This window comes from Urocitellus parryii, chromosome 6 (genome assembly GCF_045843805.1).
Source record: "Urocitellus parryii isolate mUroPar1 chromosome 6, mUroPar1.hap1, whole genome shotgun sequence".
Classification (NCBI taxonomy): Eukaryota; Metazoa; Chordata; class Mammalia; order Rodentia; family Sciuridae; genus Urocitellus; species Urocitellus parryii.
Window position 1 is genome coordinate 146,312,299 of NC_135536.1, and position 27,401 is coordinate 146,339,699.

Here is a 27,401-nt window from a genome sequence, read left to right on the forward strand (position 1 = left end):
CCACCACCCCCCATTGTGGGTTAGCATCCACATGTCAGAAAAAACACTCAACCTTTGGTTTTTAGGGTTTAGATTATTTCACTTAGCATGATAGTCTCCAGATCCTTCCATTTACTAACAAATGTCATAAAGTCATTCTTCTTTGTGGCTAACACTCCATTGTGTATATCTGCCACAATTTCTTTATCCATTTATCTCTTGGTGGGTATCTAGGTTGGTTGCATAGTTTAGCCATTGTGAATTGTGCTGCTATAAAATTGATGTGGCCATGTCACTATAGTTTGCCGATTTTAACTCCTTTGGATATATACTGAGGAGTGGGATAGCTGGGTCAGATGGTGCTCCATTCTTAGTTTTCTGAGGAACGTTCATACTGTTTTCCAGAGTGGTTGTGCTAGTTTGCAGCAGTCTCATCAGCAGTATACAAGCGTTCCTTTCTTTCCACAACCTCACCAGCATTTATTGTTCATAATCTTGATTCTTGCCATTCTAACTGGAGATGAAATCTCTGTAGTTTTAATTTGCATTTCTCTAATTGCTAGGGATGTTGAATATTTTTTCATAGATTTGTTGACCATATTTTTTCTTTTAAGAAATGTCTGTCTAGTTCCTTTGCTTATTTATTGATTGGATTTTTCTTTGTGTATGTGTGTGTGTGTGTGTGTGTGTGTTATATTTTTTGAGTTCTTTGTATAGGATTTGCAAGAATTCTGAAATCTATTGTCAAACATATTTCTTTAGCCAAACAATAAAAACTCATGATGATTCACTTTCGTGTGTCCTCTGGTCCTCTTTAGGTAACAATAAAGGGTCAGATGGTTCAGAATAAATGAAAACAAACAATCTGACAAACAAAACCAGCCTAGAGGAGACACCTAGGCATTTCCTTTCTAGGCTCTAAGGCAAATTCCAGGGCTGTCATGTCTTTTATCAATTTCATTTTCTCATCTGGTTATAGAAATTCCACTCATTCTTTGAGTCCACTTCCCATGACTTCATAGTCAGGATGAGACTAGAAGTGGGTGGGATAGAAGAGAGAGCAGTGGCCAGGGAGAAAACCTCGTCCTTGCCACCTTGGTGCCAAGGAGAGTGCCTGGTGATTGGGAAGGTGCTAGATAAATCCACGTTGAATGGACGAATAGTACACAGGAGATGTAATGTGTGCTAAGAGCTAGGCTGGATGCTGAGTAGCTGAACAATTAGGCAATGAAAAAAGTCCAATATGAGTTGTTCCCATAGAATCTTCTGCATTTTTAAAGGATGCAGAATCCTTGAGTTTTTGGCTTTTAACCCTTTTTCTTTGGAGTTCTTTGGAGGTGCTGTGGGTCCACTTTGAGTGAAGGGGAGGCTCCAAGTATGGGACCCACATCATGTATCTCTCATGACACATGAGAAAGCCTGTACAATGGCAAGTCCTTTCTTCTTTGGTGCCACATGTTTGTGACTGTGTGATTGACTGATTGATAGGTTTGAGGAAAGGCTGCCAATACCCAAGACACCCAATAAGATTCCTTTTTGCAGTGAGCACTTCCTTAAGGCCTTCAGCATTGGGATGGATTTTCATTCTTAATTTTCCAAGGAGCATATTAAATCAACGTAACAAGCCTGGATTTGTTCTCCCTCCCATATTCTGTCTTTCACTCAAATACATTTAAGAGTTTGACAAAGCAAAGGGGGCTTGGTGCAAAAGCCAAATGCTTTGTGAAACTCCTGCATAAGGCAAGAAACACAAGTTGAGCTTAAGAAACCTGGAAAACTGCCATAACAAGAGCCCAGTCTAGTTAGAAAAGGTAGGCATACCTTAACATGATCCGCAGAACCACAAACCAAAACACATTCACCTCACCTCAGAGAAGATTGAGAGGCCAAGAGGTAACAATGGTCAATGTAACACGGTACCATGCATGCTCCAGTAAAATGACCGCAAGGACAGAGGCAGAACTGATTTCACACAGTTCATCTTCTAACAACCCAGGAGCTCACTCCAGAGCATGTGAGTCACAAGGCCATGAAAGCTGGGCTGGGATGGAAACAACACACACCAAGATCTGCACTCACTGGCAGAAATTTCACTGGAACAGGCCAAACACACACATTTACCAGTGTGCGCGCTCCCTCCTGGCCACTCAGACTCTAACATTTATTTCCTTGTCCTCCAAGACAAAGTAATTTAGGGGGAGTCAATGGTTACCGCTTGAAAATGTGTAGCAAAGGCTATTTTTTTCCTCTGAGATATTATCAGTAGTTTCTTATAAGCTTCTTCCAGCTAGGGTTGCACATTTCCATGAAAGTTCTGATTTGGTAGGCAGAAATTTAGTACAGTCATGTACTATATATCATTTTGGTCAATGGTAGACCACACGTACAACGTCTTAGTCATGTAAGATTATAACGGCACTGAAAAATTCCTATCACCCAGTGACATTGTAGCTGCTGAGATGCTGTAGCAAAATGGATAACAACTCAGATGTTTGCGGTGATGCTGGTGGAGGCAACCTACTGTGCTGCCAATCACATAAAAGCACAAACATGCAATTGTGTACAGTATATAGTGCTTGTTAATGAGAATAATGGCTATGTTACTCGTTTATGTATTTCACTTTTCAGAATGTGTTCCTGTTGTAAAGTAGCACATGATAATTTTGAACAAGCAGAAACCACTCAGTAACGGTAACAGAACATGGCGGAGTCTAGCATTAGGTGTGACAACCCTCCCGGCCCCCCCGTGTGCTCTGCTGCTGCCCCCAATCCTGTGGGGCTAAGCTAAGGACAGAGCTCCTTACCGTGACTGGCATGGGTGTGTGTTGCACCTTCGGACCTGGGGCTCAGGGCGGCTGGCTTGAGGGCAATCGCTGTCATTCACCAGAGTCGTGGTCTTATTAACTATCCGTGTGCATGACACGATGGTTCTGCGTTCCCCTGGAAACCAAAACATAGGGGTGAGAGAGGTTATGGCTGCACACACCTGGAGAGGCCATTCATTCACATGTACAGAGGAGTGTTTGGGGGCAATTGTTGATCAGTGTGTCCTTTAAAATGGTGTCATATTGGAAGTGCGTGTGTGTGTGTGTGTGTGTGTGTGTGAGAGAGAGAGAGAGAGAGAGAGAGAGAGAGAGAGAGAGAGAGAGAACACTGTCATCTAAGGGTTGAGGTGTATAAGACATGTGGCAGGGGCAGTATGGGACAGGAGAGGCCAGAACAAGATCAGAAAGCAGCAACACCTCAGATCAGCTGTGTCCTTGGAAACATCTTGATACACTGAAGCCAAAGTTTTGATTTGGGTCTTTCATTTCCATCAAAGACTGCCAATCATTTGATGTGCTGATCAGGGTGGCTGGTGTGAAGGACACGCAGACTTGCATCCCCCTGGCAGGCATTCCAGGGCTGATCTGCACTTGTCCACTTGGACAACTGGTAGACTTGTGCATCACGTGTTCCTTGGTAGTTTTGTAAACCCATTAGCCTTCCTTGGGTATTCCCAAAACACCCTAAACACTGTGTGGCACAACTTTGTCAGGGAGGCTGAATGATTGGCAGTTAGGAGGGTGGCTCTGAAGCCAGGCTATGCAGGTTCAAGTCCTGGCTCTGTCATGAATAATGTCATAGTGAATCATGGTGTCAGAAGTTGGCTGTCGTGCTTCTGTGTCTTGGGTTCCTCCAATGGGCTGCTTCGCCTAACCTCCTGATGCCTTGGGGTGCCTCAGAGCTGTTAGAGTGAATTAATATAAATAAAGTAGTAGAATGGAACATGGCAGGAGGTTAACACTTCATCTGCTATATTGATGTCATCCTTATTATTTGGGAAGAGTGACAATAAAAGATTAATAGGGAGCCAAGTACAACTCTTTGGATCACAGACTCCTTGCAGGATGTCTTTGGGGGAAATCTGTCATGAAGGAATGAAATAAATATTATGGAGTCCTGAGTTTCTCTGTGGGTTCCCACTGCCCACAACTGCAGCCTTGTGTGACTATGAAAGCTCAGAGCTCCTCCGGCCAGCTTTCAGGTTTGGCACCAGGTCTGACAACTGTAGGCAACTGGAAGTCATCAGTGTCATAAAGGAATTGCCATCAAGCCAGGAGTGATGGTGACAGAACAGGTCTCCTGGCCCAGCAGAGCTCGATCACTGTTCCATCTGGGTGTTTAGTGTGCAGTGAGCCACCCAGCAGGAAAGGTCTGGTGGCAGTCAAAGGTATAGGTGTTGGCTGCTGGATTTGGAGGTTGGAAGACCAGTGGCTGAAGCCCTGAGGGAAAAGGGGGTTCTTGGGGAGAGATGCAAAGTAGGAGGACCACAGAGCTCATGGTGGACCCCCCCCAAGGATATACCAACTGTCATGGGCTCTTTGAGAAGGAGGCTGAGAACAAAATGGGAAGTTACCCAAGATGCACAGAAAGGAATTCACAGTTGATGCTGGCAGTGTCTTATGGGCTTAATCTAAATGCTGTGGCTCAATTTCCTACCTAGGAAAAATGGATGAAGTACTTAGATGGTAAACAATCCCCTACACAATGGGTTTCTGATCAAGGGTATCTTAGCAGTCAGTAGCCATTCAGCATGGAGATAGGTGAGGCAATACCTGGGTTCTACTCTGCCATGACTGCCACCCAGAGTCCTGGTCAACTTTCTATCCTAAATCTGTGCCCATCAGAACCCACCAATCCTGTGTCCCATCTCTCATAACCCTGTGGTAAACTACAGTGTACAAAGGGGCTGCTGGCTGAGAGTTCAGAAGAGCTTCCTACTGCTCCTTCTAGAGGACCCAGTAATAAACAAAATGCCTTTTGGTCAAATCAATTCTTGGAGCAGGACAGTCACTGGCTCATCCTGCAGTATCCATAATGGATGAGAGGGGCAATCATCTCTAGAGGTGAAGAAATTTAGGTGTTGAGAGGCAAGTCATTTGCTGAGATAGGATGAGAAGCTGTGCAGTCAGCTCAGAATATTTTACCCAACCTGTAGGGGTTCGTTCTGTAGGGGGTTACTGAGGCAAAGAGCAAAGGGTATCTGGGAGCAGGCAGAGACGTTGTCTGGTGCTCTTCCACCAGGTGATAATAGTTGAAGGTCTATCCTGTTCATTCACAGGGTCAACCTGTCATACCTGTAATGCAGCCATGCACTGGCCTAATCTCTACTCCTAGGTCCATGCCACAGGGAAAGGAGCAGTCTCCATACACTAATGTATAGGCACTGAGAAGGCCCTACTCAAGTGTTCTGCAGACAGTTCTTGGTGGGACTTGGGTAAGTTCCCATGGAAATGCAGGGACCTCCCCATGCTCTCAGTGCTGGCTGCAGAGGCCCCTGGGTCTACTACTTCTTCATTCAGCACAACTGCACACCCCACCAGCCCACTGCTCGGCCCTCACCTCCTCCACACTGCACGCTGCACCCTTCCCAGCCGCTGTGGGTCCAGATGAACAAAGCGTCCTGTGGCTTTGCTGGTTCACTTTGATTTTCAGCGGTGTAGTTTACAGGAATGGTGTATTCGTAATGAATTCCATAATTCTGGTCATGAAATAACAGCACCTGGGTCAGTGGCAAAATAAAAGGGCCATGTTGAAATGGACCAGGAGCCCACAAAGTTGCCAAGTGTGCAAACCAGGCCACCTTGTAGCTGTTTCTCTTCAAGGGGTAGAAAACAGGTTCAGTCTAAGGGGTGCTCCTTTATCTCAACCTTGGATTCCTCAAGGCGTGGGGTAAATGCACATCATCATAGGGGACCTGTGTACATGAGGAGTTTGGCACTGAACAATTCTATAGATTCTTTGTGGCACTATTCCCAGAGAGCTGGTCCATTCAGAGCAAAGCCCATGTTTGCCCATGTTTGCCCATGTTTCTACAATGCTGTCCTTGCACACATGAAAGATACACATACACTACGTTCGCCCAAAAGACATCTAAACACAGAGGATTACTCTATTTCTTTAAAAATGAGCACTGTGTCAGGCATGGTGGTGCCTGCCTGTAATCCCACTGCTGGCTGAGAAAGGAGGATCCCAAGTTCAAAGCCAGCTTCAGCCATGTAGCAAGGCCCTATGCAACTTTGTGAGACCCTGTCTCAAAATAAAAAGGGCTGGGGATGTGGCTCAGTGGTTAAGTACCCTTGGGTTCAATCCCTGGTATTAAAAAAAAAAAAAAAAGTACTGCTCTTTGTTTCTTTGTTCCCAAATCACTAGTTAGTGGTGTGTTTCAACTGGAGCATTTGGGCAGAAGACAGGTTCAAGAAGTGCAGCTCCCCATACCTGCCCCAGAACAGTTTTGGGGACATCTAGGTCCAAGGAAGTGTTAGCCTTCCTATTGCCATGGGAATGGTATGATGACTGTGCCCATGGGGTGGCAGAGATTTAGCTCCAGGGTTAAAGTTGATAGTGGGTGGAGGTGCAGGAAGGGATCTATAATATTTTGTGGGGACCATCAAGCAGCTCCGGGACCTATGCCTAGTGAGTGTGCAAAATGGAGGTATTTGTGCTTTGGGAATGCAGGTGGCAAGTCCTTAAGGCCAGCAGGTGCATTATTGACTTTATTTCTCTAGACATAATGTAACAAAACATGTCCTGGAGTAGCAGATTAAAGTGGCCTGACTGCAGATGATGTATCTTTAATCTAAGCTTGGAACCAGCAAATGCTCCTGGGGCTGAGCAGCTAGCAAATTCACTTCTAGCCAGCAGCCAGAGAGGCTCAGGAGAAAAGCCAGCAGGAGCCCAAGACAGGGAGTGCCTGGCCCACCTGCCTAAACTTGGGGTAAGCCAGGTCGAAAGTTCACTCAAGGAAAGAAGCCATCATTCCCAAGCCTCTACTGGCTTCCAAGGCTGAGTGGGGGATGGGGTGGGAGTGCTAAGAGCAAACCCAACTGCATAAACATCCCCTCTCCAACAAACAGTCTTCAGTAATGTATTTGGAAAAATGCCTCCAGTTCAAAAAAATTCAAAAAATTGTTTAAAACTAGTCTTTAAAAGAGATCTTTATTATCTCAGTGTGGGAATAAGACTGGCAAATCGAAAATCCATATGAAACCAATTTCATGCAATTTTGTAGCCACGTATAATTGGTGTGTGCATGTGTATAATTGGTTTCAAATGCAGGTCCTTGAGATTCTGTGGGTGCTCCTAATTCTACAAGAAACATGCATATCCCAGTTTTGGGACCAGGGCTTTCTACACAGAAGCAAAGGGGTACCCTTCATTTCTAAATTTCAGAACTGGAAGTGGCAATCATTATTTCAAGAAAGAAAAGAAATGAATATTAAACAAGGGCTGGAACTTCAGCCACGCAGGATTTGCTGTTTCTGAGTTTTGTTTCTTGGGTTCTGAAGGATGCCAGGCTGTATTCTTGCTTTAATGGGTGACAACCTGCTCAGTTTGCAAAGCTTCTGGTAAAGAAGGAAATGCACTCATCTTGGTGCTTGCTAGAGGGAATAAACTCAGGGGCTAATGGGTGATGTTTGTGTTTGGATTTCATCCTGTCTTTTGCTTCCTCTCAACTCCTCTGAATACCTGTTTTAAACGTGGAATACAAGGACTTGTTCTAATGACTTTAACTAGGAAACAATCTCAAAACAGAACAATGGCTACAGTGTGGGTTCTTGGGTTCCAGATACCTACTTGCAGGAATACATTTGAAATAGATTTTGTGAGCTAAGAGTTGCACAGGCACAAGTGGAAACCCACTGGCTTGTGTCTCGTTAGAAACTGTAACAGGGTTAGTGCCACCATCATGGAGCAACACCTGCACTGGGTGCTAGTGTTCACAGCGGACTCCAGGAGGTCTCTGGGGTGGTTTCACCTAACCTCAAACAACTGTAGATTGCTGGGGATCACAAATCAATGGGAAAAGAACTTCCAGTCAGAGACTCTGCTAGGCACTGAGGACAAATGTACTTTGAAGACAGATGCATAGGCTGCCACAAGTCCTGTTCTTTGGAAAGAGACACATATTCAGTAATTATGAGCTAGCAGAAGCTAGGCATGAGACTCCTAAACCCGGAGATGAAAACAGTGGCATGAATTTCCCTGGAGATACCTACCCCATTTAAGAAGGTACAGAGCCAATGATTAAATGGCTTACATGGTGTCCCCTGGAAACAATAGGTAAGACAAGGACACCCTGGTCCAGTACACAAGTTTCTTGAGACCCCCTGGGAAATAATATATCGACAGAACCCGATTTTCCTTCTCAGTTCCAAATATTCATTACAAGCTGAGAGAGGCCAGATTGGACATTGAATTGACCGTTCATTTCCAAAAGGCAGTTTTCAAGTGCAGGGCATCCTGCCATCTGTTCTGTTTTGGCAGTACTGGGGATCAAACCCAGGGCCTTGATGGTGCTAGACAAGCATTCTACCACCAAGTTACTCCCCCAGCCCCTGCATCCCACCATCTGACATAACAATTTGCATGGGCTAGCTGCTTCATGATGCCGAGTTTCCCATGTGGAGGAGCAATTCCTGGTTGGAGACAGCTCCTTTAGGAAAAGGTAAGTGCTCTGCTGGTGAAGGCAAGGAGGAAGCTTCAAGAAGGGAATTCTGAAGCACGTGGTGGAAGGGATTAGTTAAGAAAAGACCCCAAAAAGGAGAAAGGCCTGAATAGTCCATGGCCTCATAAAACTTGGGAGCTGGATGTATCTGCTTCCTTCAGGTTCTAGGAAGAAGTGGCCTGGTAGAATTTTTGGAGCCAGAATCTTAGGACAAAGGTGCAAGCCTGGCAAGTTACCATCAAATGCAGCGGTAGTTTGGTTGGTCCCTTGGCAGAAATCTTCTCCCACAGGCCCCTTCTCACATAGCGGACAGTCGTGCCAGCAATCTGGAACTCTCCAGGGAGCTCTATCTTCCAGTCACTGTTGATGGATCTCTTACTGGAGTCTTTGAGAGCTAGAAAGGAAAAGGAACACTGAGGAATCAGCAGGGTGGAGGGATCCAACTAGGCTTTAAAGGAACCTGAGTGCAGAGTGGGTCACAGGTCTCTCCCTCCTCAGGGGAAGAAGGGAGACCCACAATGAGAGTCCCTGAGCTTCCTGCACAGTAAGAACAAGGGCCCTGCTCACAGAGCAAGCACTCCAGGCCCAAGGAAGGGAGAGCCCTGGGGCTGATAATATTCAGATACAAAAAGGAAGGAAATCATCCATTCATCTTACTGTTACCTACCTGGAACTTTTCACGTCAGGGTTGGGGGGGCAGTGGAGGATGGGGACATCCATAACCCATTCTATTGTGCTAAACTGATGTGTTAACAGTTTTCTGAGAAATTAATTTATTTTAATGTGTTCAAGGCTACAACATGTGTTTTGCAGCTTCAGCCAAATTCATTCATTCATTAAAAAAACTAAAAAAAATTAACATATATTAATTATATGTGTTAATGGGGGTCTGTGTGATATTTCAATATATGCATACAGCATGCATTGATCAAATCCAGCCACCCTTTATACATCTGTCCCCTTTCCCAATCTCTTGTAATTGCTTATCTACATTCAGGTCATTTTATTTTTTAAGCTTCCACATATGAAAGAGAACATGAGTATTTATCTTCTGTGCCTGACTTATTTCACTTGACATAATGTCTTCCAGTTCTGCCACTTTGCTGCTAATGACAAGCAAGAAATGGGAAAATGACATGAATAGACACTTCTTCAAGAAATATAAATGGCAAAAAATATGTGAAAATGCTCAAAATCATTAGTCTTGAGGGAAATTTAGCTAAAAAAACTACAACGAGAGACCATCCTGCACCAGTCAGGATGGCAACTAGCAAAACACAAAAACCCCAAACCAAATAACCACTGCTGGTGAAGATGTGGAGAAAAAGGAGCTCTTACACACTGTTGGTGGGAATGTAAATTATTCAGCAGTGATGTTTTGAAAACTAAAATGTTTCCTTAAAAAACTAAAAGCAGACCCATCACACTGCTATTCCATTTCCTGGATCTATATCCAAAGGAAATGAGGTCAGCATACCAAAGATACCCGCAAACCCATGTTTACTGCAGCACACTTTCAAAGACAGAATCCACCTAGGTGCCAATCAATGGATGAATGCATAATGAAAATGTGGTCCATATTCACAATGGAATAATATTCAGCTACAAAAAAGGAAGGAAACCATCCATTAATTCTACTGTTGCCTACCTGGGGCCTTTGAAGGAGAGCAGCTTAACAACTCCAACACCTCTTAAGGATTTGATACCCCCACCCTGGTGAAGCGGACATTCTTTCAGGAAACAATTGTTATTCTAGTAAATATTTATACTTGGCAACTCCAGCTGCTCACAGCTGTGGGGGTGGGCTGGGGTTGAGCATGGTGGAGGGTCCTGCCTCCCTGGGCTTCTGGTTCCCATATTTGCTAATTTACACCTCGGCTCAGTACAAGATGTGTGGGAAGAGACAGGGAATCCACATGCTGCCAAGCAGTCACAGGAGCAAATCTGGTTTTCCTTTATCTTCTCATGTAGGTTTGAAATCCATATCATCATGGGGAGAGCACTCTGTGATGAAATTCTATTTGTTCGTTGTTGTTATTTAGGAAAAATACCCTGCAAATGACTAGAACCTACTCTGACATTTAGAGGGCGGCAAATGACAGGAGGTACCAGCAAGTCTTGGCCTCATTTCCTGCAACGAAACTCCTAGGGCACCCTGTCCAGAGCCCACTCTCTCCATATGTGAAGCTGAAACCCCTGAAGCTCAAAGCATCTCCAGGTCACTTTGGAACCCTACTCGGTCTACAGCAATGGATTCACATTCCACCCCATTCACTGTTGTCTGCTCAACAAGGACAGAAATCAAATGTCCATGTGTAATGCCCATTTTGGAGTTGAAACCAAAAAGGGGTCAGTTGATGCTAAATTCATCAGTCCCAGGCTGGGTTAGGACCCTGAGGTTAGGTCCTGCTTGGACTAGAGGCAGCTGAGGGATGCTGGGCGGGCACTGGCTTTGCTTCCCTGGGTTCCAGGATGTCATGGTCCTGGTGCTAGTCCTGGCACACAGAGAAGATGCAGGTGGAGGGCTCTTTGGTTGTAGGAGGTGCCAAGAAGTAGGGCTATGTTCCAGCAAAGAGACTTCCCCTGCTTCTGTATCCAGGGTGGCTGTGATGGTGAGTGGCTGAGGATTATGGGACTCCAGGGAAATTCTCTTAGGAAAGAGAATTCTATAACACTTGGAATTGAATCTGTTTCCCTTCAGGAAATTCTACCCTCACTTGAAAATTTCTGGCTACTCAAAGGAGGTGAAAATATTGGGGACATGAAAAACTTTTATCTTCCAATATGACCTCCAGCTAAACACTATTTAAGGAATACATCTTCTGGTTTAGCTCTTTAATATACTATTACCTATTTAATCTTCCCAATAAATCTGGATTACTTTAGTCACTTCCTAGATGAAGAAATGCACAGAGAGGTTAAGCAAATTGACAAAGACACACAGGCTATAAAGTTATAGAGATCAGAACCTAACAGGCCATGCCTGACACACTTATTGCACTGGCAACTTTTAATTCTCATCTGATTTAGGTCATGGCATCAGACTAGATGTGATGATAAGTGCCTAAATGTGAGAATGTTAAGACCTATTCTCAAGTAGAACAAATACCAGGCCCTAATTGCTACTGGTGATTGTATTCTATTGACCCTTAAAAAAATAACTAACCTCATGGATCTCCAAAGCTTCCAGTGAGCTAATCACCTAAAACATATTTGGTTATGTGAACTCATGGTGAATCCAGGTGAAGTCTGTGGGGGTGTTCACTGTCTTTTCAACCTCTCTGTAGGTTTGGAAAGTGGTTTCTTGCATATGCATGTACATATTTCATTTGAAGGGGTGGTGCAGGCTGGCGGGAAACAGACAAAAAACAAGGGAGCAGAGCCCTCTAAGAAACATTCAGAAAGAACAAGCTGGGGACACATGTGGCACAGCAGTGGCAGGCGCCTGCCAGTCCCTCACCTTATTCTGAGGGTTTCCTGGTGGGGGCTAAAGACAGACAGCTCCTGCTTTCAGGGAGCTGACAGTACAGAAGGAGGCAGAAAACAGGTCAATGGAGTGTGTCCGTCCTAACACAGAAGCACGTCCAAGGTCAGCAATGCATGGGGCCAGAAGCGTTGGAAGAATCACCTGCTGCAGTCTGGCTGGGCGCCATCCCGACTCTGCTGTGGCTCTCAACAATCACCCTTTGCCCTGAGCCTGTCAGACCAGAAGGGGGAAGAGGTACCGGAGAGTGTGGCAGGCCTGAGGAGGAGGCCTTGCTCCTGACACTCAGAGGCCACCAAGGGTTTCCCCAAGATCAGCTCCTGCAGCAGGGGAGCTGAGGGGTGAAGCAAACGCAGGGGAAAGGGATGTCTCTCCAGAAGTCTGGCCAGGAAAAGGAGGCAAGAGATGGAGGGCAGCTATACAAGAAGGAGGGAGAGGTCACTGCTGTGAGAGGAGCAGAGGACGCTGAACACAGGAGTCAGGCAGAGGAGCAAAATACCTCTTTGAAGCTGTGTGCTGCTCAAGACCATGCCTGGCCCACCCTGGGAACCCCAGTGCCAGAAGCTGGGGCAGCAGCTCTGCTGCTTGCCTGGACCAACTTCTTAACCCAGCTGATCCTGCATTCATCGATGGTCACCCACATTCACTGGCCAGCGCTGGACTTCCTGCCCTGGCCCTGGCCTTTGGTGTAGAATCCTGGCCCTGACCTGTTCCTGTTTTATGGCTATTTTGAGCACCTAGTATACTTATTACCCAGCATCTGTTTCTCTCCCTTCAAGGGAAACTCAAAGTTTCCCTTGGGAATGTTTTCTCTCTAGTCACGTGAGGCTGATTCTTAACTGCACCCCAGCTCCAAGTATGGGCCATCACCCAGCCCTGGTCAGCAGGACTTCTGTGCAAGTTGGATAGAAGCAGCTTTCTTTCCATAGGTTGCCTATGGACTCAACGTACGCCTGGATCTGCCACTACATGGGAAGAGGCCCCCAGAGAGGATGGGGTACCAGGATGGAGACTATTTCCTGTGACATGACTACACGTCCCTGGATCCACCAGTACCTGAAGCAAATGCTCAGCAACTGAGAAATGGTTTGGCTTTCACATGCGTGTTTTGGAGGTTGGTTCTAAAACAATACTAATCGTAATGAGAGCAGAACAGGTGGAGAAAGAAAAATCACTGTAATGAATTCCGAGCAATCACTTAGTACTCCTTGAGACATAGAAGGCCTGGCACACTCTCATTATTCCATACTCTCTCCTCTGGGCCTCGGCTCCCGCCCCAACAGTATCCTCCTGACAAGGCAGCTCTTTTCTGTTAGCTTTGTGTGCATATGTTCCTCAGCCCTTTTGGTAAAATGCTTTAAAGTGACTTATTGACTTGGAGAATTAAAATTACCCCACTTCATGCCAAAAGTCAAACATCTGCGAGGTCAAGAGTGGGAAGGGCTGGAAAAGGGCAGAGGGGGGCACACCTGGAGACAATTAGAAAACCATTTCTGGGACACCGCACAGAGGCATGAGGCTGGTGGGGGAAACCCACTCCTGCCATGAAAGGCGTGGCTGTGGGGGAGACAGGGCAGCAGCAGCAGCCACAAGGGGAAAAGATGGAGGTGGAACCTGCGTGGACCTGTGCCTTAGCCCTTTGAGCACAGACCAGGTCTTGCCTGCCCAAAAGGGGTGGGCAGAAGAGACATTTTAGGAGGTGGTCTACAGGGATGGGAGAAGGCACAAGTGTCTGGGTGGAGTCTGCGAATTGAGGAGTGACATGAAGGAGCCAGCCTATGGCTAATGGGATATCCTGGGGTCTACCTTGGCCACTGATGGAGAAGGACAGAGTGAAATTTGGCTCTCTGGAGAAAATAGTCCCATGAAAACGCATGCTGCTACCAGATACGTAAATATCCTCACTCAGGAGTTCTGGTTATTCACTTGCCATTGGTGAACAGGAAGTTGGGAAGAGACCTTCACTGTTGACTCTCACAAGCCACCTGAAGCTCTGAAGATGACACTCTGCTTTGGAGGTGCTGATTGGCAGCTGCGGAGCTGGGGAAATCGCAACTCTTACATTTTCTGAAAGAAGGAAATCTGTACACTCAAGGACTGATAATGTAGTCCACTTGGCCCCACCTCCCCAACAAAGAGCTGACAACCCTTCCCTCAAGACTGTTGCTATTGATGACACTTGCTCATTCATTTCTCACTGGAAGGAGAGCAGGCAGAGTCAAAAGTAGGAAGTCGGCAGCTCCAAGAGATATAGAGATCACTTCCAACCCTTTCAGTGGGAGTAACTTAGTCAGCAAGATGTAAAATTTGCAAGTTCCTGTGGTCCGTACTGAAAAATCAGAACTTTCCACTAAAATCAAGAATTCGGTGCCTGGCATTATTTCAAAAGGGTGAGACTTCAGTCTCAGAATCTGTTGGGATGTCAAGATTACTCATAACAGTGAACAAACAGGTCCAATGTGGAGTTCAATGGGGCAATGACTTGGGGAACTCTCACCTCCTGTACCCTTGTGCAATAGCGAGGGTTGCTCTCCTTCCTTCTGTGAGCTGTGCAGAGCAGGCTTGGTTATGCTTTCAAGGCACCTCTATTTGTGAGTCCCTTCCAAGGCCTTGTGCATAATGTGTCCTTTTTCTTTTCTTTTTGTACTAGGGATCGAATCCTCCAGCACTTAATCACTGAGCCACATCTCTAGCCAGTTTTTTTTTTTTAATTTTTAATTTTGAAACAGGGTCTCACTAAGTAGCTGAGCCTGGCTTTGAACTTGCTATCCTCCTGCCTCAGCCTACAGACATGAACCACAGCATCCAGCAAGCATCCTTTTTCTTAAAGAAGACCCCCCACTTTAAATAAACTCGAGGTTCCACAATTTCCTGCCCCTCTCAATCCTTAGAGCCAAGTCTCCTTTGTCTGAAAGCACTTGAAATGTAATTAGTTTGCATTTGCAATCAGAATTTGGGGATCCAGAATAGACTCAACAGGGGTAATCAAGATGATTACAGATGCTTCTTTTTTTTTTTTGAGAGAGAGAGAGAGAATTTTTTAATATTTATTTTTAGTTTTCGGTGGATCCAACATCTTTATTTTATTTTTATGTGGTGCTGAGGATCAAACCCAATGCCCTGTGCATGCCAGGCAAGCGCGCTACCGCTTGAACCACGTCCCCAGCCTAACAGATGCTTTTATATCGCAGGCAAGCAACAGAGTTCAGAACAAAGGCAATTCCTCTGGCCACTTGATTATATTTGCTAAGTCTGAAGTTCTGATTTGCTGGGGAGATTTCTCCTTGCTGTTTCTACCTAGGCCAGAGGTTAGATGTTTTAAACCACTGTCCAAAAAAAATAAGAGTGCATGCTTTTGTGGATATTGCTCAGAAGCCTCTCAATGATTGGAAAGACTTTTATGGGGCACCATAAGGGTGGGATTCACACTTTCCCTTGAGACTATGGCTGAACAAAACCCCCTAAAATGGCTGAGAATGCAAGGTCAAATGCTGAATGACAGGTCGTTTGGGGGCTCTTCTTCTTGGTAGTCATTTATGCATCATTCCTGGATTTCCAGGCTCTACAGGGGAAGACAGTGAGTCATACTAGGGAGTAAGGAGGGGGCATTCCTCACGGGATGCCCCAATAGAGCTGGCTGCTGGCAGATGTGAACACCCAACCTGCCCACATGACCCCCCTTGGCACCACACTGCGAAGAAGCTGGGGTGGTTCTCTCTCTGCTTCTCTCCCTCCTGAATTCAACTGGAAGACCTGACCCACGGCCAACCTACTTCTAATCCTGGCATCCAGTCAGCTCCAGCTCCTTTTATTTCTACTCGGAGTTCTGCCAGCTCTGTTCCTAGCTATGGATACAAACTGCAGAGGTATTTCCTGTTCCAGGTGGTTTTGAGCAGAAAGCCAGCAAGTGTGGGTTGAAGGTAGGTGGGGTAAAATTCTTCAGGAACTGCTCCCAGCAAATATGAGAGTAATTCAAACTTCCAAAGCACCCGGCCCCGAGTGGAAACAAGGCTTGTTGGAACGAACTAAGTTTAGAAACATAACCAGCACGGACCACCTTCGGGCTTGCTCTTGTCCATGTGCCAGGCCCCAGAATATTGGGATTATGATTTTTTTTGGATAAGATAAGGGGACCAAGGCTGACTCCAAGCTCCCAAGGAGGTATAGGGCTTCTGGGGAGCTAAATTGTTCAGAGACATTTAAACCAATGTCCTTGGGATGGAGACTGGCTTCTCTGAAGTGCACACAATGAAGTAGTAACTATGTACAGGCTTATCATGTATTTCTCAAGGAAAATGCTTTTCCATCGGTCAATTTCTGATCCTGATTGGACACCACTGAGAAATTCTGAGAGGCTTCATGGGTTGCAGTGAACTCAGAGGAAAGGAGGACTTTGGACACACTATTAAGCCTCTTGGAACTTCAGTTTGCAACTCTATAGCACATTTATTGGGATTAGGAATCAGGCCTCTAAGGCACATCTTGGCTCAGTGATTGGGATCCACTATTATGGGTGTCACTGTTCCTTTTTGCATGTGTGGTCCATAGGCTTCTGAAGTTAACAGGGACAGTTATGAGAGCTAGCCATTCTGGGCAGCACCCACCTGTTGTTACTTGGTGATCCTAAGGTGAGTTTCAGTAAAGAGTTCATTTTTACTCTAGAACTTAAAAGGATTCTGATCCCCTTCTGTTATTCTTATACTGTCACAGAAAACCTTTTTTGTTTTCTCCAGGCATTTGGGACTGGGGTCAGGCAGAAGAATGGTGTTGGAAAATCCCAGAAGCCAGAATCTGAGGCCACAGCACTTATATGCAGGGACTCCTGCTGGTGCTTTACGGAAGAACCAACAGGTTGACCTCAGAATTGGGTTAGATCTTAGAATAACCAGATTATGATTTTGTGAATAAGGATAAAAGATGACCTCAGCCTCCTGTGGAGGTCCAGTGTCCCTTGAGAGCAGAAATGTCATTCCAGGTAAGAATAATACATCCCCAATGCACCAAATGTGAAGTATAGCTTTTGTGGGTAACATTAGGTGATGGGGCTTCTGATGCCAACATTGGTGAAGTTGATCCAGTTTCTTTAGGTGGGCAGAAGGAGAAGGGCTGGGCTCTTTGGGGGTGGGCCATCACTCAGAGGAAACTGCCAAAAGCAGCACAGGCCCCATTTCAGATACCATTTATAAGCATTGTTCTATTTGTATAGTGACAGCTGGGACAGCTGCGGAGAAGTGTTGGCTTGACTGGGACAGTGTCCATGCAGAAGAGGTTGGGAAAGACTCCAGGGCTGACAAAGACCAGCATGCATGTCCACTTGAGAGATGGCAAGGTCCTACCCTGGCAGCAGGAAAAGCAGCTGCCATCAACCTGCCAGCCCATGGGATGGAGGCAGTGGAGGCAGGCAAGAAAGCTGCAGAGGAAGAGCAAGGCTGCCTGGTACCCAGGAGAGACACCCAGGGGGCTGGGGTGCAGCGAGTCCTCCTGCCTATTCTAAGGCAGGCATTTGTGGAGTATCTTAGTGCTTCAAGTATTTCCAAAGTCTTACATAACAGGATTGTGGTCTTCACTGTACACTGGCCTATTGGGGTTTTGCTTTTTGTCTGCCTCATTAGACTCTGAGTTTCTCAAGTAGAGACCATTTCAAAGAAAGGTGTGGATCCTTTGTTGCAGTCTACAAAGGCAGGGAAGAGGACAAAGGTGCATCTTTTTTCTGTCAGTGATAAAAATGGAAATAAAAGGATCTCTTGTGTTACTGTAATTTAACCCAAAGAGTTTGAAACCACAGAAATCAAGCCTTTTTTTTTTCTTTTGTTTTCTGTTTGAATCTCAAACAGCAACTTGCAACACAGGTTGAGAGATTATGATATAAAGGGAGCTTTGAAGAGAGGACCCTGGGTTAGAAGATCAGCTACCTCTAGTTTGAAATTGAACCCAATCCAGGAACATGGGATTGGAGCTGGCAAATGAACATGGTGGTAGTATTTCTATCCCAGTGAACCAAGTGCAGGGGCAGTCTCTGGGTGCACTGATGCCTGTGGCCCACCTCCAAAGAGCCCAGCCCTTCTCCTTCTGCCCACCTAACGAAACTGGATCAACTTCACTAATGTTGGCATCAGAAGCCCCATCACCTAGGTGCAGTAAAGAACACTCACAGTTCAACTCAACCATCCTGGTTCTTGAGGACCAGGCTGACCTTTGCTGGGGTCAATGGTGAGGCTGGAGATTAAACCTAGGACACCTTCTCCGTATGAGTAAAGGCTTCGCTCAGTGATTCTTCTTAAGTTTTTAGGCTTTAACCATGGTCCTACAGAATGTAACAAAGGCCAGCCGGGAATGGAATCACATTCTGTGCAGAGATATAGGTACTTGTGCGGGAAGTCAATGGAGTTGGTGTTGGGGAATTTGGGGCACACAGAACTAAGGAAAAAAAAACATATTATTCTATATTTCTATTCAATTTATGGTTGTTGCTCTTTTCCCAGCACACAGGCCATCCCCAGAACCATGGACAGTCTGCAAGCACTTCCTACAAGTTGGGCGCTAGATGCATGCTGCTTGGGCTCATGTTGGATAGGGCTCTCCTGGGGTGACTTTGGGAAACCGATGCTACCCCAGGGACTTACAGCTTCCTTTACTCTTCTGTCATCATTTTCCTTCTTGTTCAAAGCTTAGTGCTTCTGATTCCATCCCCCATGATCCATATTTGGCTGCAAGTTAGCCAAAATTATCGAACTATTTTGTCCCTTTTGAGTACTCGGGTCATTACAACTAAAGGTCAGGTGTAAAGTTAGGGTTGACAGGGAATCAAATTTAGCAGACTAACCATCAAAAACAATTCTCAGAACATAAATTGTGAATTAAATCATTTTTGCTTTACCCAGAAAACTGTGAGCCGGTTTATCTTCCACCACCCGGATCCTCCGAGCTCCAGCAGGAATGACAGCAGCTTCGATATAACCTGTGGCAATGAATGACAGACAAGTGAACCACACCTCCATCCTGCACCAAGTGCCTACACAGCATCCCCCACCCAAATCCACCCTATCACATCCCATGTGGTGGATTCAGAGACTGCAGGTTGGAACCTCAGAAATCAACGCAGACAACTAATGTGCCGTGTTCTCTCTTCTACAGCCAGACCTCTTGTCCATCCAGTTTGCAGAAAGTGCCAGCTGTATGTGACATAGGTTAAACTGAAACTCCTCTCCCTTGAATTTATATGTTGAAGTCCTCACTTTCAGTACCTGAAAGTGTGACATCATTTGCAAACAGGACAATTGCAGATGTACTCAGTTAAAATGAGGTTAGGGTGAATCTTTAATCCAATATTACAAAAGATTTTTTTTTTTAAAGAGAAATTTGAACACAGTCATGCACACAGAAGACACTATGAGAACATGAAGGCAAGATCAGGTGGTGCTTCTTTAAGCCAGGAATGCAAGGTGCCAGCAAACCACCAGGAGCTAGGAGAAAGGCCTGGAACAGATTCTTCCCTGCAGGCTCAGAAGGACTCAACCTTGCCAACACTGTGATCTCACATTCCCAGCCTCTGGAATGATGAGTCAACAGTTGGTTGTTTATGCCACCTGGTTTGTGGCCCTTTGTTACAGCAGCCCCAGCAAATGAGTACAGCCTGGAATTTCTCATGAATTACACCTCTCTGGTGAGTAGGTGAGGAGGACCCTAGAGTGGGAGCTGCCCATGCTCTGACTGTGCTGGGTGCCCAGAGGGGAGGTATCATGAGGATTCAGGGAGGAAATGACTGAGGCTGCCAGGGCAGAAGTCAGCAACTGGTTAATGCCTCGTTAACTCAGCAACTGAATCAATAAATGAGCCCAACATGACACTGAGATTCTTAAATGCAGGCTACTAATCATTAAAAAAAATTTTTTTCATTTGTTTCAGCAAATGAGATGAGGAGCTCAGTTTAGATCATGAATCCTATCCCTGTGGTTCCCAAATGCAATCATCAGAATCAGCAGAGGAGTTTAACCTCCGCAAAAAATTGGAGATGTCTCAGCCCAGCTCCAAAGATTGTGGAAATAAGTAACCCAAGGGGTTTATTCATTTATTAATTTTCCCATACTGAAGTGGCTTTATTTTTATTGTAAAAATAGTACATGACAATTCAAACAACATAAGGCATAAATCAAAATCTACCTATACCACATCACACTAAGAAAATCACCTCTAAGTAAGTAATATTTTGGTGTTCGATCATTTTTCAGCATCTCTTGGTGCATATAAAAACATTATTTTATGTAAATTGGGTATTATGTGTGCTTTTAAGACACCAGGAACAATTTTAAAATACAGTCATGTGCTATATGAACTTTTATGTAAAACTAAGCCAGTGCCATGTTTATAAAATAATAATAGTAACTTTTTTTTTGTTGTTGTACTGGGGCTTGAACTCAGGCGTGCTTTATCACTGAGCTACATCCTCAGTCCATTTTTTACTTATTTTTTGAGACAGGGTCTCACTAAGTTGCTGAGACTGGCCTCAAACTTATGATCCTTCTGCCTCAGCCTCCCCAGTCACTAGAAATAAAGGCATGTGCCACCGCTCCCAGCTAATGTATCTTTATGAAAGACAACAACCCACACATGGTCTATGCTGTGGGAAATGTGATTACAATATACTTGCTCTGAAGTCTTTGTAATATCTGGGAGAAACACAATATGATGACCTTGGTAATACACAAAAACACTGGGCTGGCTTCCATATCTCAGCACTCTAGATCAAGAGAGAACTTTCTTTAATCTCACAAGTGACGGGGGTCACATTCTCACGGTGAACCATCTTTTCAATAGGAAGTGCACCCACATGTGTTAAATGTTACTGGTGGGAATGTACATCCTCATTCTGTTTCTGATTACAGTAGGAATACTTATATTATTTTTTCATTTGACTATAAAGTGGGTTTAGTGTTATCTATATGGGAACATAGAATGTATAACATGTTTCACATCTAACATGCATTGTGTATAATAAAATCGTATGATGGAAGTATACATGTATTACCATAATAAGAGTTTTATTAGGAATGTAGGTTGAATTTTTTCATATGCTTTTTCTATATCCAAGTGAAAGATTATTTTATTTTCCTCTTACTCTATTAATAGTACAATTCTATGTTCATATTTTCTATTTAGCATATTTCCTAATAACAAAATAACTTCATACTCCTAGAATAAACCTTACTAGATCCTAATGTTTTTAATATGCTGCTGAATTTTGTTATTTTAAAAACTAATATTCATATTATTCTACTTATTTTACAACATCATTTGTAAGAATGGTTGGCAATTGTGTGTATGCTTTCTTTATTGAATTGAATTTTAGTATTGGTATTCATCATCCTGTTTGATTTAAGAACAATTATCATTTTGGTACTTGTGCTTGAACACAGGAACACTTCTCCACTGAGCCACATTCCCAGCCATTTTTAGTTTTTATTTTGAGACAGGATCTCACTAAGTTGCTTTGGGCCTTGCCAAGTTGCCCAGGCCAGTCTTAACTTGTGATCCTCCTGCCTTGGTTTCCTGAGTTGCTAAGAATACAGGTGTGCGCCACTGTGCCTTGCTTATTCTTGATTTAATAAAAAGTGTTTTCTGTGCTTCTTCTGAGATAGTTTATCTGCATTTGATTTTCAATTTTATGTACACATAAATCACAGTTGGTTATTAAGATTTTTCAATTGCTTATTTCAAATCAGTTTTAAACTTTTTAAGAGAGAGAGAATTTTTTAAATATCTATTTTATTATTATTATTTTTTTTTAGTTTTCGGTGGACACAACATCTTTTATTTTTTTATGTGGTGCTGAGGATGGAACCCAGTGCCCCGCACATGCCAGGCGAGTGCGCTACTGCTTGAGCCACATCCCCAGCCCCCAGTTTTAAACTTATTTGTAGAATTGAACAAAGTAATCTCTTATGATACACTAATTTCCTATTGTTTATGTCCCTATTTTTTATAATTTTACATATTTGTATTCTCCTACTTTCTCTTTTGTTCACCAGAGGATCAAACAACAGATAAATATACTATTTAGTTCATCCTCTCCCCCACTGATACGTTTTAGTTATTTTTTTTTTCAGTGTTCCTCTGTAAACCTTCATATTTATATTTCTATTTTGTGACTTATGAGCTGTAAGTGAAATTTGTTAGTCCTTGAATATTAAAAAATGAGAAAATCAGCATAATACACTGCACTCCACTTTCACCCCATTTCAAATTTCATTACATCATTTCTATGTTGTATTAGTGGATGACATCTATCTTTGGCTTTCTAAGGCAACTTCCATAGTTGCTCTAGTCTTAGTTCTAAGGATGAATTTATGTTCATTATGTGTCCTTTTGCCAATTTCTCTGACAAATTCTTGCTTGTCCAAGTTTGTTCCCTTTGAGATAGGCTTGTGGAAATTATATCTTCTTAAATGTAATGTATTAAAAGATTATGGTTCATTGACTTTCTACTTGAGTGTCAATTTGGCTGGTATAAATTTTGGGGTCATACTTTCTCTGAGGCTTTTACAGAAATTGCTTCCCTGAATGTGATGTGGTGAAGTCTAAGGACAATCAGATACTTCTGCATTATTAGTCACTTAAAATTTAGATGGGATGCTCCAGGGATTCTTACTTTGCAAGTCTAATAAGCTTTAGGATATTCACAGTTTGATATCAACTTTTCCTGGGATACAAGGCTGTATTATTAGAACAGTCACCTTTCAGTGTCTGTGAGGAATTGGTTACAGGATCCCCTTAGGGATACCAAAACCTGTGAATGTTCCACCTGTCATAGAAAATGGCATAGTGTTTGCATATAACCTATCATTATCCTCCCACATACTTTAAATAATCTCTGGATGACTTATAATATTTAAATATGATATAAATCCTCTATAGATAGTTGTTATATTGTTTAAGGAATATTGACAAAAATGTCTGCTCATGTTTAATAGAAATTTAATTTTTAAAAAATATTTTCAATCCATACCTGGTTTGAATGTGCAGATACAGAAATGGTGGATAGGAAGGACCAAGTGCATACTTAATTTGTTTTCTGATTTCTTCTTTTTCAGGGGTGGGCATCAAATTTATACATGTTTTCTGCCCTGTTTCTTCCACAGTGTTCATTATATCCCTGATTCTCTGGACGCTCCCTTCTTTTCCATTTTGCTGTGCTTGCTCTTCCCAGTGAGATCCTCTGTGCTCTCCATGGTGTTCTGCAGGGTCCATTTTCTCTGCACTCACATGGACTTGGTTTCTGTGACAGATTCATGAGCTTCTTCCATTTCTTTCCTCAACTCTGTCAGGTCGTATTTCATCTCCCTGCTGCTGGATGGTATCCCTTTGTCTTCCTTGAGGTCTTGTATCTTACTTACAAGTTCTTATTTTATTGAGGTTATGGTTTAATCAGTTTTTAAAATTTATGTCATACATTTGGTTATAATTTTCATCTTTTCCTTGGACATCTTTTTCTGGTCTATTTTAAATGTCATTTTTTCTTGTACTTTTTATCTTCTACTGATTACAGTGTATTATATCGATTACAGTGTATTATATAGATCCTGTATTGGTTCTCTTTAAAATTTTATTAACAATTCTTTTTTTTTCTTTTTTGTGGTGCTGGGTATTGAACTCAAGGCTTTATGCATGTGAGGCAAGCACTCTACCAACTGAGCTACATCCCCAACTGTTTACTACCAATTTTTAAGTGAGAAAAGTTCTGATTGTACCTCTACTTGCAGTAAATAGTTTTGTGTGATCAGGAGGGACAGGACAGTGCTGGGGGATAATAGGACTTTTTCCTGCTTTATAGTAAAGTTTATTTGAACATAGTTTTGTGTATATTAGTGAGTTCATTTCATTTTTAAACAACTCATTTTAAATTTACACAAAATATACATGAGCTTATTTCTCATTATAAAGATTTAAAGAGTATAGCAAGTCTCAAGTCTGCTTAATCCCACTCTTCTTCCTGCTGGAAATACCATTAGTTTGATGCATATTCATCTGCACTTACTATTTACACATTACCTACACAAATACAAATATTTTGTGTAATATTTATATGTCTATAATTTACATAAATGTTAGGAGTAATATTCTAACTTAACATTGTATTATGTGGCATTGCTATTTCTAAAATGTGATAAATCTTAGAGAACATATAATTCTACTTCATTTTTTTCTTTTGGTTTAAATTGGTAGGCAGTTTATGTATCTAATCACTTGATATATATTCTGGTTATCAAATTTTTGCTGTTAGGAACAATGCTGTATCATGTATAAATATGTATATAAAACCATCAACTATATGCTACCTTAATTGAGCAACATATAAAAAGTATTATAAAATATCTGAAAGGTTTGTGCATTGAAGACACTACACATTGTTGAGAGCTATTAAGTTCATGAATTAAAAGATTTAATAATAGGAATACTTCACAAACCGAATTCTGACCAAATATGACTTGTCCCAGGAATGCAAGGTTGTTTTAACATATAGCAGTCAGTGTCCTCCACCAAATATATATGGGACATGAACCATATGATTTATCTTAATAGATGCAAAGAAAGTGTATGACAAAATTTGGCACCCTTTTATGATTTAAAAAAATTCACAAGTGAGGAATAAGCCAGCATAGTGGTTCAACCCACAATATAAGGGAGGTTCAGCCTAGGCAACATAGCAAGACCCTGTTGCAAAGAAACAAAACAAAAAGCTAGAAATAGGAGGAAACACCCTTAACCTGATAAAGGGCATCTATGAAAAACCCAGAGCTAATATCACACTTCCTGCTGAAATTATGAATGCTTTTCCCCTAAGATCAGGAGCAAGAAAAGGATGCTTTTACATCTACTCAACATTGTATTGGAAATTATATCTAGAGCAACTAAGAAAGAAAAATAAATAAAGGGCATACAGGTGGGAAGAAGAGAAGTAAAATTATCTCTATTTTCAGATGCTAACATTATTATTGTTGTTATTATTTTTTTGCAGTACTGAGATTAAACCCAGGTCATGCTCTACCATGGAGCTATGTTGCCATCTGTTTTTTGTTTGATTATTTGTTTTTTATTGATAAAGGTTCTTGAGAAGTGGCTGAGGCTGAACTTGAACTTGCAGTCCTCCTGCTTCAGTCTCCTTGTTGGGATTACAGGCATGCACCACTCTATCCAGTTTAGATGCCAACATATTATATTCATATTATATGCACAAAGTCCTAAAGAATACACTAAAATTCACTATTAGAACTGGTATAAAAGGTTGCAAGATATGGACCAATATATAAAATTAACTGTATTTAAATATATCAGCAATGAGTAATTGGAAAATGAAAATAAGAAAATAGCTTGATTTAAGTAGCACAAAAATCAAATATTAAGGAATAAACTGAAGGAAATATCTAAAAGGTTTGTACATTGAAGACTACACCACAAAGAGTATGGTTATGAGAGTTATTATGGAAAAACCTAAATAAATGCAAGGGCATCCTATGTTCATGAATTAAAAGATTTAATAATAGGAATACTTATCAAACTCATCTACAGATTTAATATAATCTCTATCAAAATCCTGACTGATTTGTTTGCTTGTTTGCCAAAAATGACAAGTTGATCGCCCAAATTCATATGGAAATGCAAGAGTCCCAAAAGAGTTAAAATAATGTTTTAAAAGAAGTGGAAGCATGCACACTTCCTGATTTCAAAACTTTCTAGTACACTTTTGACAGTAATCAAGATAGTGTGGTACTGGCATAAGAAGAGAGATTTCTATCAGTGGAATATAATTTAGAGCCCTCACATCATTTGTTGATTTATTGAAACAAAGTTTCTAAGAATGGGGAGAAGAATAGCTTTTTCAACATTGTTGGCACAAGGAGATATTCATATATGTAAGAAAAAATTAGACTGACTCCCATCTCAGACCATAACCACCACCTACAAATTGACTCAAAATGCATCACTGATCTATATGAAAGAAGCTAAAACTATAAAACTCTTAGAGAAGAAAACATAGGAATAAATCTTTGTAACCTTGAATTAGACAATGATTTCTTAGATATTAGCAAAAGCACAAGCAACAAAAGAAAAGTAGATCTTGAATTATATCAAAAATTTAAAACTTCGTGCTTCAAAAGTCACCATCAAGAAAGTATGATGCTAACTTATATACTGGGAGAAAATATTTAAAAATTGCTTATCTCATAAAAGATCTGTGTCCAGAATATATAAATACAGCTTACAACTCAATAAGAGAATGATAAATAAACCAATTTTAAAATAGGCCAAAGATTTTAACAGATATTTCCCCAAAGAAAAACATACATGGCCAATAAGCATGTGAAAATATATTCAGCATCATTAGTTATGAGGGAAATAAATCAAAACAACAATGAAATATCATTTCATACCCACTACTATGGCTTCAGGGGGAAAAAAGAAGATGTGCTGGGAAGAAGGTGGAAAAACTGGAATCCTCATTCATTGCTACTAGGAATGTAAAATGGTGCAGCACTTTGGAAGAATTTGGCATTTTCTCAAACAAACAAAAAACCAACACAGAATTACTGTATGACCCACTTATTCCACTCCTAGGCCTATATACATGAGGGAAATAAAAACATAGCTCACATAACATCTTATACACAAAAGTTTAAACAGCATTATTCATAAAAGCCCAAAATGTGGAAACTCAAATGTCCAGCAACTGATAAATGTATCATAAAATGTGGTTATCCAAATAATGGAATAGTATTTGGTAACATAAAGAATGAATGCTGATATATGCTACAACATGGATGAATCTTGAAAATATTATGCAGAATTAAACAAGCTAATCCTAGAGGTTTGCCACATATTTTATGGTTCTATTTATATGAAATGTTCAGAACAGGAAAAATATTGACACAGAAATTAGTTGCTTAGTACCAAAGTAAGAGGGAAATAAGGAATGGCCCCTAATGAGCATGATTATGATGATGGTTGCAGATTCTGTGCCTGTACTAAAACACACTGAATTGTACACTTCAAAGGGGTAAATTTTATGGTATATGATTTATACTCTCCTAAAATGCCCCAAATTTAAAAAGAATATTGCAATAAACAACTTTGAACATGTCTTCTTGTGCATGCATGCATACATACATATATATGCACATATTATGTGTGTATGTATGTATATGTTTGTACATGTGTATAGGTGTGTATATGAGTGTGTGTTAGATATACTTTATATATGTTTTTCTAGGTTAGCTACTGTGAGAATCACTGATTTTAACATACATGAAGTTTAAATATTAAATGTACTGTTAAGTTGACCTTCAATGGCTTTGTGAATATATAAGCCAACCAATATTATATGAGAGTACATGTTTATTCATGACTTTTAAATACTTGAAATCATTGGTCCTTTTAATATCTGCTATCCAATAG

General features: G+C 42.1%; 1 protein-coding gene across 2 annotated transcripts in view; it reads right to left on the bottom strand.

The window, feature by feature from the left end:
* Window positions 1-27,401, bottom strand: part of Adamts17 (ADAM metallopeptidase with thrombospondin type 1 motif 17) — a 349,540-nt gene that overhangs the window by 66,692 nt on the left and 255,447 nt on the right. Inside the window, exons 16-19 of one of the 2 annotated variants that reach the window (XM_026394729.2) lie at window positions 18,832-18,912; window positions 8,707-8,864; window positions 5,365-5,524; window positions 2,784-2,919 (exon numbers count right to left, since the gene is read on the bottom strand). In XM_026394729.2, the coding sequence (XP_026250514.1) occupies window positions 2,784-2,919; window positions 5,365-5,524; window positions 8,707-8,864; window positions 18,832-18,912 (535 nt within the window). The remainder of the gene's footprint in view (window positions 1-2,783; window positions 2,920-5,364; window positions 5,525-8,706; window positions 8,865-18,831; window positions 18,913-27,401) is intronic. The other variant, XM_026394730.2, reaches the window with a different exon arrangement.